This window comes from Lynx rufus, unplaced genomic scaffold, assembly GCF_022079265.1.
Source record: "Lynx rufus isolate CCGP_SWC_20201006 ecotype Redwood Valley unplaced genomic scaffold, mLynRuf1.p SCAF_13, whole genome shotgun sequence".
Lineage (NCBI taxonomy): Eukaryota > Metazoa > Chordata > Mammalia > Carnivora > Felidae > Lynx > Lynx rufus.
In genome coordinates, this window is record NW_025814827.1 from 31,232,990 (window position 1) to 31,247,218 (window position 14,229).

At 43.9% G+C, this 14,229-nt stretch overlaps 1 protein-coding gene across 9 annotated transcripts in view; it reads left to right on the plus strand.

Moving 5' to 3' along the window:
• The window catches only part of PPIP5K1 (diphosphoinositol pentakisphosphate kinase 1), a 39,541-nt gene that overhangs the window by 2,151 nt on the left and 23,161 nt on the right, over window positions 1-14,229 (plus strand). For 4 of the 9 annotated variants that reach the window (XM_047075185.1, XM_047075188.1, XM_047075191.1 and 1 more), the window contains 21 exons: window positions 266-420; window positions 532-633; window positions 1,102-1,263; window positions 1,374-1,495; window positions 3,036-3,137; window positions 3,383-3,469; window positions 3,587-3,662; window positions 3,792-3,901; window positions 3,985-4,067; window positions 4,797-4,928; window positions 5,097-5,218; window positions 5,511-5,693; window positions 8,519-8,660; window positions 8,850-9,073; window positions 9,381-9,508; window positions 9,718-9,832; window positions 9,998-10,105; window positions 10,742-10,858; window positions 11,013-11,177; window positions 13,005-13,154; window positions 13,778-13,868. In XM_047075185.1, coding sequence (XP_046931141.1) covers window positions 266-420; window positions 532-633; window positions 1,102-1,263; window positions 1,374-1,495; window positions 3,036-3,137; window positions 3,383-3,469; window positions 3,587-3,662; window positions 3,792-3,901; window positions 3,985-4,067; window positions 4,797-4,928; window positions 5,097-5,218; window positions 5,511-5,693; window positions 8,519-8,660; window positions 8,850-9,073; window positions 9,381-9,508; window positions 9,718-9,832; window positions 9,998-10,105; window positions 10,742-10,858; window positions 11,013-11,177; window positions 13,005-13,154; window positions 13,778-13,868 — 2,676 coding nt within the window. Of the gene's footprint in view, window positions 1-265; window positions 421-531; window positions 634-1,060; window positions 1,264-1,373; window positions 1,496-3,035; window positions 3,138-3,382; window positions 3,470-3,586; window positions 3,663-3,791; window positions 3,902-3,984; window positions 4,068-4,796; window positions 4,929-5,096; window positions 5,219-5,510; window positions 5,694-8,518; window positions 8,661-8,849; window positions 9,074-9,380; window positions 9,509-9,717; window positions 9,833-9,997; window positions 10,106-10,741; window positions 10,859-11,012; window positions 11,178-13,004; window positions 13,155-13,777; window positions 13,869-14,229 lie in introns of those variants that run through there. The other 5 variants (XM_047075187.1, XM_047075189.1, XM_047075190.1 and 2 more) reach the window with 3 other exon arrangements.

Sequence of the window (14,229 nt, forward strand, 5' to 3'; positions counted from 1 at the left end):
TCTTCTGGACATCTCCATGTATTACTTATCCAAGTGAGGCTTTGGTTATTGGGCAATGGGTAGAGTCAGAACCATGGGTCCTTAAACAGAGACTTAGACCTCTTATGTAGATATTATCATATTTATATAGCATATATTACCATATCTATTACTAAGATATGGTTATAGAGATTTGAGGGTTATGAAGATTAACACTCAGAGAAATGGGAGTTGGAAGTATTCTACAATCCTCGACCCTGGGAATGACCACATACTTTTACTTCAGAGTGCAACCTGATAGAAGGTGAAGACCAGGTAGAGGTAAATGGAGCTGTCTTTCCCAAGCCCTTTGTGGAGAAGCCAGTGAGTGCAGAGGACCATAATGTTTACATCTACTACCCCAGTTCAGCCGGAGGAGGAAGTCAGCGCCTCTTCCGAAAGGTATGGGAGACATTTGAGCATTTGGGGAAGTCAGATAGGTGGAAGGACAAGAGCTGGAGAATTTGGGGACAACGTGAAGGCAACATTTTTTTCTTCTTTTTCCTCCTGAAGATTGGCAGCCGAAGCAGTGTTTACTCTCCTGAGAGCAGCGTCCGAAAGACAGGATCATACATCTATGAGGAGTTTATGCCAACAGATGGCACAGATGTCAAGGTTATGGTGGATACAGGGATTTAAGAAGTGATAAATGTCTGGGTTGGGATGGGATGCTTGGGAAGCAAGTGGAAGTGTATGGAGAAAGTCACAGAAAATAAAGTGAATGTGATTTGCTTTTACATTCAGGTGAAAATAATGAATAAGAGAAGTAGACATTTACATGGTTACTATCAGAGCAAGGGCAAGGGTAACATGGAAAATGGTATAATATTGTAAGTTATTTCTTAATGAGGACTAGGTAATAAATGGTGTTGGGGTCCCAAAGAGAAACCTTCATAAGGATACTTTAGTGGGGCCCAGTAAGGAAAATGTCAGTCTCCTTGTTCTTAATACTCAGGGTTTTTTTGTTTTGTTTTGTTTTGTTTTGTTTTGTTTCCGAAACTAGTTTACAGACCTAGTGCTCGTGTTGTCTTCTCATATGCAGGATGAGCGGTGGGCATACTCAGTGATGCTATGTACCTGCAGGTATATACAGTGGGGCCAGATTATGCCCATGCTGAAGCCAGAAAATCTCCAGCTCTCGATGGGAAGGTCGAACGAGACAGTGAAGGGAAAGAGATTCGATATCCAGTCATGCTGACTGCCATGGAAAAGCTGGTGGCCAGGAAAGTCTGTGTAGCTTTTAAGGTAGTGAAAGGCCCTTGGGATGGTGCTGTGGAGTGAGGGAAAGGGACAGGAGCAGGGGTCTGGAAGAAAGAGTGGCTCTCTTGTTTTCATCTTGCTTCTTTCCACTGCAGCAAACAGTTTGTGGTTTTGACCTTCTTCGTGCCAATGGTCACTCCTTTGTGTGTGATGTCAATGGCTTCAGTTTTGTCAAGAATTCGATGAAATACTATGATGACTGTGCCAAGATCCTGGGGTAAGGACACAGTGGTCTGGACTGGGGAGAATGGGCTTAGAGAAGAGAGTTAGAAAGCTTTTTGCTTTATTTTAAATATTATAAAAAGGATTAAAAAATGAAAAAAGGAAAATAAAAAAAGGGCTTCTAAGCCCTCTTGCCTTCCTAACACTGTACTCCCCAGTTAAAACTGTTAGCAGTTTTACATATATGTCTTTTTCTACCGTGTATAAACAAACTATTTATAGTACTAAATGTGTTCATACTGTAATACTGTTTTAAAACTTGATTTTAAAGTAAATTTACCATGTAATATTTAAAAATGTACGAGGAGGGGTACCTGGGTGGCTCTGTCAGTTAAATGTCCAGTTCTTGATTTTCGCTCAGGTCATAATCTCAAGGTTTATGAGATCAAGGACCACATTGGGCTCCACACTCACAGCACAGAACTTGCTTGGGATTCTCTGTCTCTCCCTCTCTCTCTCTTTCTCTCTCTGCCTCTGTTTGCTCCTCCTCTGTTCATTCGTGCACATGCGTGAGTTCTTTCTCTCTCTCAAAATAAATACATGAATTTTTGAAAAGTTAAAAAAATAAAAATGTATAAGGAATAATGAACATAGTGAGTATTCATGTATTCACCATAAATCTTCATATATAAAATCTTTCTGGGTTACCTGGGTAGCTCAGTGGGTTAAGTGTCCGACTTCAGCTCAGGTCATGATCTCAGTCCTAGAGTTCGCGCCCCGCATCAGGCTCTGTGCTGACAGCTCAGAGCCTGGAGCCTGCTTCGGCTTCTGTGTCTCCCTCTGTCTGCCCCTCCCCTGCTTACACTCTGTCTCTTTCTAAATAAATAAAGAAATAAATAAAACATTAGATATAAAATCTTTCTTTGAGGTTTATTTATTTTGATAGAGTGCAAGCAGGGGAGGGGCAAGAAGAGAGGGGGACAGAGGATCTGAAGTGGGCCCTGGGGCACCTGGGTGGCTCAGTCGGTTAAGCAACTGACTTCAGCTCAGGTCATGATCTTGCAGTTCGTGGGTTCGAGCCCCACGTCGGGCTCTGTGCTGACAGCTCAGAGCCTGGAGCCTGCTTCGGATTCTGTGTCTCCTTCTCTCTCTGTTCCTCCCCTGCTGGTTCTCTGTCTCTCTCTGCCTCTCAAAGATAAATAAACATTAAAAAAATTTTTTTTGAAGTGGGCCCTGTGCTGACAGCAGAGAGCCTGATGTGAGGTTCGAACTCATGAATTGTGATATCATGACCTGAGCAGAAGTCAGACACTTAACTGACAGAGCCACTCAGGCTTGAATAAAATATTAAGAATACTCCTTGCTAATTACATCCCTTCCCTTTCTACCCAGAGGTAACCACAATCCTTAATTTGGTGTTTGTCATTCCCATGCATTTATTAATATTTTAATACATCTATGGGGGCTTTTTTGGGGGGCATGTTTTTAGAGTTTATATAATATATTCTACAACTTGCTAATTTCTGTGAGCTTTATTCATATGTGTAGTTGTGGTTCATTCATTTTCATACATTTCTTCATGTTTTTCCTTCTAGGAACACCATCATGCGGGAGCTTGCTCCACAGTTCCAGATCCCATGGTCCATCCCCACAGAGGCTGAGGACATTCCCATTGTCCCTACCACATCTGGCACTATGTGAGCAAAAGTATAAAATCTGGAGTAACTTACTTAAGGCACCTGAATCAGACCAGTGGTTACTTTCTGACCCTATACCATATGACTAGTGGAGGCTGGGTATCTTCTAGGCAATTTCCTTAACCCTGCCTATATTCTTAATCTCAGTTTTTCCTCTGCTCTTTGACATGTCATGCAGGATGAAATGATGGGAGGTGGTGTGGGGTGGGTTGGAGGAAAGGCTCTAACGACATTCCCTGTCTTAGGATGGAACTCCGTTGTGTCATTGCAATTATCCGTCATGGAGATCGTACTCCCAAGCAGAAAATGAAGATGGAGGTGACACATCCAAGGTAGGATGAATGTCCTGGTTTAGACAAATAGGTTTTTGTGAGAGAGATGGGGATGGGGAAGTTCCCAAAGGCTTTGACTGTCTCACCCCATACTGAAGCTTTTCCTTATTTCTTCAGATTTTTCAGTCTGTTTGAAAAACATGGTGGCTACAAGACAGGGAAATTAAAACTGAAGCGGCCTGAGCAGCTACAGGTAAGGTGGTGAATTGGGCTGGGAGGAGCGAGGTGGGTATGGGATTAGGGGCCTCAATGAGAGACCAGGATGAAAGGGTAACTGCCCAGGACTTGGTCTCCTTCATGGATACCCTATTATTTCCTCCAGGAGGTGCTGGACATCACAAGGCTGTTACTGGCTGAACTGGAGAAAGAACCAGGTGGTGAGATCGAGGAGAAGACTGGGAAACTAGAGCAGCTGAAGTCTGTGCTGGAGATGTGAGAAAGGGGATAGGAGAGGGGAGCCAATGACAGTGAGAACTAGGTGCTGGGGTAGAAAGTAAACTGAGTTTATCCCGCAGGTATGGTCATTTCTCAGGCATCAACCGGAAGGTGCAGTTGACTTACTACCCTCATGGAGTAAAAGCTACTAATGAGGGGCAAGGTAAGATATAATACTCCCTTCCCATTACCACTCAAGTCTCTTATTCTTAAACCTTTAGATGACCTGAGGGTGCTCTGACTCTTGATTTCAGCTCAAGTCGTGATTTCACGGTTTGTGGGTTCAAGCTCCACATCAGGCTCTGCACTGACAATGTGGAGCCTGCTTGGGATTCTCTCTCTCCCTCTCTCTCTGCACCTCTCCCACTTGCGCTCTTGCCTCTCTCTCTCTCTCAAAATAAATAAACTTAAAAAAATAAACAAAACCCTTGGGATGAGCCCTGGGTGTTATACGTAGGAGATGAATCACTGGATTCTACACCTGAAAACATTATTGTACTATATGCTAACTAACTTGGTTGTAAATTAAAATATAGAAATAAATAATAAAAAGCAAAACCTTTAGATGACCTCTACACCAGATCACCATTCTGGGCTCCTCAGAAGACCTGACATTTAGATGTCCCCACTACTTTCCTTTTTTTTTCTTTTCTTTTTTTTTTTTAATGTTTATTTATTTTGGGGGGGGGAGGGGCAGGTAGAGAGAGGGGACAGAGGATCCAAAGTGGGCTCTGTGCTGACAGCAGACAGCCCAAAGCCACTTGAACTCATAGATCTTAAGATCATGACCTGAGCCGAAGTTGGACATTTAACTGACTGAGCCACCCAGCTGCCCCCCCTCCCAGCTATTTTTCTTAGATCTAGACCTATTCACTTCCCCTTATTCCTGCAGATCCACAGCGGGAGGCCCTATCCCCTTCTCTGTTGCTGGTACTGAAGTGGGGTGGAGAACTGACTCCTGATGGCCGTGTTCAGGCTGAGGAGCTGGGAAGAGCTTTTCGCTGCATGTACCCTGGAGGACAGGGTGAGTGTCTGGGGGGCAAATAACAGGGCTTGGATGAGATGATTAGAGAATAAATTGGGGGAATGGAGAGACAGAGGCAATGGGAAAGTTAAAGGGGGAAAGGAGCATTCTTTCTTCCATGTGGGTATGTATAGCAGTCCATTCTTGGTCCTCCCCCTTCTCCCCCAGGTGACTATGCTGGCTTCCCTGGTTGTGGACTGCTTCGTCTCCATAGCACTTTCCGCCATGATCTCAAGATCTATGCTTCTGATGAGGGCCGTGTCCAGATGACTGCTGCTGCCTTTGCTAAGGTGCACACTATAGTTCTTTCACAGTCCCAGCTTCCATTAGATAGAGAAGCTAAGAGTTTGGAGAACTAGTTGGGAAATGTCAGGGTGTTTATGTGCTGACTCAGAGAAGTTTTTGCTTGTGTCTGACCCATTCTGTACCACTGAGAATGAACTGAGAATAATTAAGTGGGCGTAGGCACCTTGACCTGTACTCCTCGCCTCCACACCAGCTCTCATTTGATCTCTGAGACCATTTAGGCTTAGGGGAAGTAGACTGGAAGGAAAACTAATAGATTTTGTGCTTCCCCTCCAGGGCCTTCTGGCTCTAGAAGGGGAGCTAACACCCATTTTGGTACAAATGGTGAAGAGTGCCAACATGAATGGGCTACTGGACAGCGATGGCGATTCCTTGAGCAGCTGCCAGCACCGGGTGAAGGCTCGACTGCACCATATTTTGCAACAGGATGCACCCTTTGGTCCTGAGGATTATGATCAGGTCAGGCTCTCCCTATTTTTGTGCCCAATGTACCGCCATCCCAGATTCCTAGAATTCTAAGTAATAGTGATCAATAATGGTACTTACTACATGGTAGACACTGCTTTCCATACATTTTCTCATTCAATCTTTACCCTTTGAGTTAAGTATGGGTCTATAATCTCTTACTCATAATTTCAAAAATAAAAAAGATCAGGCACCAAGATTCATTTGGTAGCAAAACCTGACATGATAAGACTATTTCTAATTCTTGGGGCTCCTAGGTGGCTCAGTCAGTTTAGCCTCCGACTCTTGATTTCAGCTCAGGTCATAATCTATGGGTTCAAGCCCCACATCCAGCTCCACATGGACAGTGCAAATTCTGCTTGGGATTCTGTTTGTCTGTCTGTCTCTCTCTTTCTCTCTCTCTCTCTCTCTCTCTCTCTGTCCTTCCCCTGCTTGCACTGTCTCTCAAAATAAATAAATAAACTTAAAAAAAAAAGACTATTACTAATTCCTATTTACTTTGTTTAGTGTAAATAGTCATACATTGTGCTGCAGAAACATAAATGTGTTTAGTTATGCCCTCAGTCCTGCTAGAGGTATTATATAACATATGACTATGTGCTATATTAACTCTAAAGTCTGAAAAATTCTCAATTCTAAAACAGTCCCAAAGATTTTGAATGAAATAATGTTTCAGTTATTTATTGCTACTTAAAAAACTACCCTAAAACTCAGTAACTTAAAACAATATCCATTTTATCTTACTCATAGTTCTAGGTTCACCTGGTCTTCCTTGGGGTCTCTCCTAAAACTGCCCAGATGTTGTCCATGTGTTGGGGCTGAAACCATCTGAAGGCTTGACTGGGTTGCTAACATAGCTGGGTTCTCTCCCACTTTATGCTCTACCTATAGTCTTAGAGCCTCTCCTCTCCACATGTTTTCTCCATGTGGTTTCTCTAGCATGGTAGCCAGACTTCTTAAACGGTAGCTTAGGACATCCCAAAAGCAGAAGCTTCCAAGCTCTTTTATATTTTTAAAAAATATTTTATTTTTAAGTAACCTCTACACCCAACATGGGGCTCAAACTCACAACCCTGAGGTCAAGAGCCAAACACTCTACTGACTGAGCCATCTAGGTGCCTCCTTCCAAGCTCTTTAATTTTTATTTTCAGTTTTTTAATTTAGAGAGAGAGTGCACTCAAGCAGGGGAGAGGAGCAAAAGAGAGAGAGAATCTTAAGCAGGCTCCATGCTCAGCACAGAGCCTAATAACATGGGGCTCGATCCCATGACCCTGAGATTATGACCTGAACCAAAATCAAGAATCGGATGCTCAACCGAATGAGCTACCCAGGCACCCCCCGAGCTCTTTTAAAGTATATGTCCAGACTTAATTACTAAAATGTAACTTTGCTTTTTGGTTTTGTTTTATTTTATTTTATTTTATTTTAGTTTAGTTTAGTTTAGTTTAGTTTAGTTTAGTTTAGTTTAGTTTAGTTTGGTTAAGCAGTCACAGGGCCAGTACACAGTGTAGATTGTAGGCAAGGAGAAGGTGACAAAGAGTTAATGACCATATTTAATCCACCATAAGAACTGTGGACTTGTACTACTTTTCCCCCATTTTAAAAATGAGAAAACCTAACTTCAGAAAAATTTAAGCAGCCTTTCCAAGGTCACCTAATTAGTATTAACCCAAAGAGTCTAACCTGAGAGCCTGGACTGTTCACCGCTATAGTGTATTGTCTCACGGTAGTAATCACAGTGGATGCCATTACCCAATGTCATCTTTTTTTCCTGTGTATCCAGACCTTGATTGACTGGGAATCATATGCCAGACAGTGATTTTGTACTATCCTCCCACTGATAGCTCCTCATTTCTGATGGATTTGTTTTTTAAAGAAAGTATATTTTTATAGAAGCTGTAGTACCCCTTGAATCTTTTTTTTAAGATTTTTTTTTTTTTGAGTTATCTGTACACTCAGCATGGGGTTCAAACTCACAACCTCAAGGTCAAGAGTTGACTGCTCTACCGACTGAGCCAGCCAGGTGCCCCCCACTTGAATCATTTTAAAGTGTATAGTTCAGTGTATTAAGTATATTTAGTTAAGTCTATTCACAATATGGTATAACCATTTCTGATGGGTTCTTCAATGAGCTAAGTAGCTGAGCACATTGTCTGGAGAATGGCATTTTTTGTATTTTTCTCTGAGCAGGACTTAATAAGGACAGGACCTTGCTCTCTTATTTTCCAATCAGTGTCAAATTCAAAAGCTAAAGCACTTTTTCTTTCTCTCTTGCTTCTTTTTGCTAGCAAAAATGGGACTTGTGAGGACCTAGGTTGAATATGTGTATTCCACCCATAATCCTCTTTTCACTTCCCCATTCTTCATTGACTGTCACTGTCCTGAAAGCTTGAGCTGGAATCTAGTTCTGAGGCAAGACCTCTGCTGTAGGTTCAAGCTAACATTTTGTTTAGAGGAATAAGATTTTGTTATCTCTGTTACCCACTCATGAAAACCTTGTGTAGGGATTGTGAGGGGTTGGTCTAATCTTTATTCCTCAGTATTTTCCATGTATATTTTAGAACCCCCAATAAAAGAACCTAGGTTTATCTTATTTCCTCTGGATTCTAAGGCTTTTATCCTCAACCCTCCTTAGATGACTGTGTGTTTGAGCAATCCTCTCATCTTGGAACTGGTGGTCTGCCCTGTAGCCCAAGAATCCTCATTAGAGTGAGCCTGCAAACAGATCTTACTGGCAGACAGTTTCTGTAATAGGCTCACAGGATTCTGCATAATCAGCACAGAGCCTGTTTTGCTTTTCATCTCTCTGTTGCTCATAGCTCGCTCCCACTGGAAGCACTTCCCTCCTCAACTCCATGGCTATCATCCAGAATCCTGTAAAGGTCTGTGATCAGGTATTTGCCCTGATTGAAAACCTCACTCATCAGATCCGGGAAAGGATGCAGGACCCCAAGTCTGTAGGTGGGTATGAATAGTACTATCTTCCCTTCAAGGTTTCAGGTATGGATGGGTTACTCAGGCACTCCTGTGCCCTCTTCTAAGTGTCTGAAACAAGGAATCCTCATCTCTCTGATTCTACTGCAGATTTTTTAGGGTCTTTTGTTGAAGGTAAAATCTTTGGTTCTTTCTGACTGTCTGTCTTCCTTCCAGACCTGCAACTCTACCACAGTGAGACTCTAGAGCTCATGCTACAGCGTTGGAGCAAGCTGGAGCGTGACTTTCGACAGAAGAGTGGGCGCTATGATATCAGTAAGATCCCTGACATCTATGACTGTGTCAAGTATGATGTGCAGCACAATGGGAGTCTGGGACTTCAAGGCACAGCAGAGTTACTACGTCTCTCTAAGGCACTGGCTGATGTGGTCATTCCCCAGGTGTGTCTCATAGCCTGGGGCACTGGGAAAGGAAGGGGAGAAAAGCAGAAAGGAGGGATGGTGTGGGAACCAGGGAAAGAAAACTTAGAGAAAGAATTAGTTGAGTTGCTATATTTGTCAGGGTTCACTCTGGCTCTGAGTAAGTGCAAGAGGCTAACTGAGGAGACACCTGGAGAGGGGGGATGTGGTGGATATGAAAGAAACTCTAGACCTGAGGTGAAGACAAGCATCATCTTGGGCCTGGGAGTATGAGGCAAGAGGGAAACAAGATTCATCGACGTACTCATTCCTGGCCTGTGGCCCCTAGGAATACGGGATCAGTCGGGAGGAGAAACTGGAAATTGCTGTGGGCTTCTGTCTTCCACTGTTGCGGAAGATACTACTTGACCTGCAGAGAACCCACGAGGATGAGTCTGTCAACAAGCTGCATCCCCTGTGAGGGAGGGCTGGGAGGGGTGCTGGATGGAGGGAGGGGCATATCAGGGAGCCCTGGGGGGAATCCAGGCTGGTACAGCTTGGGGAACCAAGAATAGAAGGGATCCTGGGATAGAAAGGAAAGCAGTCTTTGAGTTGGGAGGAAAGAGTTTGTGGAAGGGTGGGAAGAAAATTATCTAACAGTGTGAATGACTTAGCTCTTATCTTAGGTACTCTCGAGGGGTGCTCTCCCCAGGTCGCCATGTTCGAACACGTCTCTATTTCACCAGTGAAAGCCATGTCCATTCCCTACTCAGTGTATTCCGTTATGGGGGACTTCTTGATGTAAGGATCCTCCTTCCTTCAACGTATGAACATTTATTCCAAGCATTCTTTTACTCTCTTCTTCCTGCTTTTTATTACAAGCCTTCTGTACTCTCTTTGTCTCCCTGCCCCTTCCCTGACTTCCTGGTCCTTGGTCATTGACTTTCATCTTCTTTTGTTCGGTAGGAGACCCAGGATGCACAATGGCAGCGAGCTTTGGCTTATCTTAGTGCCATTTCAGAGCTCAACTATATGACCCAGATTGTCATCATGCTTTATGAGGACAACACACGGGTGAGGAGCATTACCCAACGGGGGGGGAGGGTAAGGAGGGTGCCCCTTCTTTCTCCTCCTTCTCATCTTAGAAACTTTCATATCCTTATAATTTGTAGAATTCAGCTAGGTGTGACACCCAAGGACAGCATGTCACAGAGCATCCAGGAGATTCCTACTGGAACAAAAAAAGTGTTTTGGGATGGTGTTGAGCCAGAGAGATATCAGACAACATAGCTCTGCATTAGGGAGGGTATAGAATTCGGGATGATGTTATAATGAGTCTTTTTCACTCAAACATTATTATACGTTTTTCATCTGGCTTCACAAAGGTATCTTTAACTGTGCTGCTGTATGTACTGTAGCAAAACTGAATTACTGTGAGAGATGGATGGAAAGAGTTGTAGAACTGGAGGCTAGAAAGTTGTGTGGGGTGGTGGATCACAAATGGTAGAAGTGAGGTAATGAGGAACCTTTAACACTAGACTATAGTTAAGGGGAAGCTTACGATAGATCAGCCCCAAAGTGGAGTAAGATACTGGAACCTCATCCCTGGGAGGATATATCCTCTTGAGTTCTTCTCTGTTGTCCCTGCCTGGTCTTCCACCACCATATTCAGCTTTTCCAACTGCCCCTTCATCTGTTGATGCCCCATAGGATCCCTTATCAGAGGAGCGGTTCCATGTGGAGCTACACTTCAGCCCTGGAGTGAAAGGTGTTGAGGAAGAAGGCAATGCCCCAACTGGCTATGGATTCCGTCCAGCTTCTTCTGAGGTGGGTTGGAGTGCTGGGGTTTTAGATTAGAGGATTTAGGAACCAAGTGGTGGGAAACTTGAAAACAGTACAGGGAGGTAAGAGGGTTGGGGGTCTAGGATTAGGAGGCTGGAGGCCATTAACTCCTCTTGAATCTGTGCTTGTTGTTGGGTAGAATGAAGAGATGAAAGCAGACCAAGGCAGCATGGAGAACCTGTGCCCAGGGAAGGCATCGGATGAGCCAGACCGGGCATTGCAGACTTCACCTCAGCCCCCTGAGGGCCCTGGCCTCCCAAGGAGATCACCCCTCATTCGTAACCGAAAAGCCGGCTCCATGGAGGTAATAGGAGGGGCTTGGGAGAAAGAAGTGGTGGAATTGCTCATAGGACAATATCCATGAATCCTCTGAATCCCCTTGGGGGGATTCTTGGCACCTTAAGCAGAGTCCTTCTGCCCCTGATGGATATGTTTTATTTAATCTCCGTTTCATAGCTGGTCTCCCAATAAAGCTCCTTTAAGTTGGTTGCTACCTCTGAGATTCAGGAGATATCAGTGAGAGGTGCCGAGAGATAGGATTTTAAGAGATGATAATGAGGAGGAGGCCTTTGGATGAATTTGAAAAGGCTGTTCTTTAAAAGGAAATATAGTAGAAATAGCATGAACTCTGGGCTAAACTCCCAGGCTGATATTTAGAAGCTGTGTGACCTTGGTCAGGTAACTTCTCCAAGCCTCAAGTTTTTTTTGTCTATGAAACACAAGCAATATCCACCATATAGATGCTCAGTAAACAGTAGCTATAATAATAACAATTGATATTAAAGGCCAGGCTGTCTCCATCTCTTTGTTCCCTTGGGTTAAAAACTATAGCTCAAACAGGAGCAATTATATAGCGCTCTAATTTCATTCCTTTAGAGTTATCGGTATTCATTCCAGAAAGGAAATAAAGAATGAAGGTCTCTCTGTCTTACCCTCTGTTCTGATGAGGAGATCTATGGACCTGGGCCTGTGTCTGCCTCTAGGCCTGGTTCCAATTCTCTAGCCTAGAGGAAGGAACTGTTGTAAATGTTACCTTGTATCCAGCTAACTGTGCTGGAGTTTTTGTTCCTGGTTTTTTCCTGCAGAGTCTTTTCCTCTTGGGCCCAATGACACTCTTTTTGACCCCATGAATTATCCCTGTCTCAGTGACTCTGACTGTCTGATTTGGGTCCTGCTTTGACAGACAAATCTGTTCACCTGGCTTTGTACCAGCTCTCTGTCTTAAAGGAATTGATCTTTCATTTTAGGACTAGCTCAGAAGAATTTGCAACTAGCTTACATAGGTTCAGCCAGAGGTTTACAGTTCAGATTTTGGAGAAAGTTGAAAAGATAAACTGAACTCTGTTTTGGGCTTATTTTTTCTTCCTGATTATTTTAAGATAGATTTGATGTTGTGACTACTCAGAGCTTCTTTAAGTGTGGTATGCATCATTTTCCCTTTGATGTATAAGTTAACTTAGTATCCATAATATACTAGTACCCTGCAGACTCATGTGACTAGATCAAATAGACAGAATGATGTATAATCTTCCATCAATAAAATGCTTTTCCACATCTGAATGTCTTCCCCATTCACATCGTCTGCCAGTCTCTCTGGCACTGTTGGGCTTAACCCCCACTTTTCTGGTTTAAGCAGTCAAGAGACATGGGCAAAGCAGAGCCCTCTGTGTATCATCTCTCAGACTTGAGGAGTTGGCTTTTTTATTTCAGGACTATAGGGAAGCTTCCTGTTGTAACCACATTCCTTCCTTTTAGTTCCTAGTGTTACTTATACCATGGCTTATCCAGGATGATGGTAGCCCAAGATATATTCCTCAGTTTTGTAAGAAAATCGTCTCTTTACTCCTTGGTCACACAGCCTTTTAATATTAATATTTCCTCTCCTTATTCTATAGGTATAGGCATTGGTAGTTTTATCCTTATTGACTACAACCCTTCCCCCATCCCTTCTTCTGCTCTTGTCATCTCATATTTTTGGACAGTTTTAGAATATAGATCTGTGACCTTCATAGCAGCTGTGCCCTAAGTAATGATCCTCTCCAGGTCTATAACTAGCTCTGCCTCACTGGGGCTTTTGGGAGCCTGGGAGTTAAAGGAGCCGTGACCGGCTTTCCACCCGGTCTGATTGCAGGTCATGAACATGCAGTGCACGGGGAACCTGGACCTCATCCCCTTGCGGGGACGGCGCCGCAGGAGGTCAGGAGACCTCCCCCGGCCTTCCCCAGCCATCGGCCTACAGCCCCGGGCTGTGTCCACCACTCACCTGGCATCCTGCACACAGGTGTCCCTCCCTACTTCATCTTCCTTTCCTGCCTCTAACTTTGCCTTTTGGGACCTAGGGACTCAGAACATTATCTGGGGGTTGGAGGGTGTGTATGTTGGGGTTTGTGTGATTAGGCCCTCGTAGCCTTTTTAGAAATCTGTTTCACATCTCCAGACATGGAGGGGAGGGCCTCTTGGTTCAGATAAGAAACTGAGTGTGGTTGCCATAACCACAGTTGTCCCACGGAAGGAAGAGAGGGTAGCCAGACTTTACTTCTTATTGTTACTCAGCTATTGTGATTGGCTTTCTGAGTCCCATGGAGGGATAGATAAGATTAAGGAATACTGCTCTGCTGAGAACTGAAAATAGTTGAATAATGATTTCTCAGATTTGGGATAAAAGGGCAATGGGGACAGGCATCTTGGAAATACAAGTGCCTTCTGGTATGGGATTCCCTGTACAGTTCCCTCTGCGAAGTACATTCTTCATTCCCTTTTCATTCTTCTTCCCCCATAAAAATCTTTTGATTCTTCCAGACTTTCTGACATTGCTTGGCTTTATAGGGGCAGGAATTCAGGACCAGGGTTTTAGACTTCTTGGTTGAGGTGCCAAAATGGTAATACAGAGTCCTTTTTCTCCAGGTGCTTTCTGAGACTTCATCCTCGAGGCCTGGTGGCTACCGGCTCTTTTCATCTGCACGGCCACCAACGGAGATGAAGCAGAGTGGCCTAGGTATGGTCTTCCAGCATCTCACCTGTTGTTGTTGGGGAGGTGTGTCTGTCTGTTCCTCAGGGTTTTATTGTGGGAAACCTTAGTCATGGGTGTTGGGGTCATTTCAGTCTGTGGAATTGTCGGTGGGGCTAGGGAGGATGAATTGGGAGAAGCCATGTTTAGGTGTGAACTTTGAACCCAGATGATTGTTTCCATTCCAGGAAGGTGTTTGTCTTTTGTTTTTTTATACCAACTCCCATTTCTCTGGCTGAAGGACTTTTTTCTGGCTTCCCCTCTCATTCCTTATCTGTCCTCCCAGTCTAGCCCCAACCTTAAGGGGTCATGGAGACTCTGATACTTCAGAGTTACCAGAGACAAAACT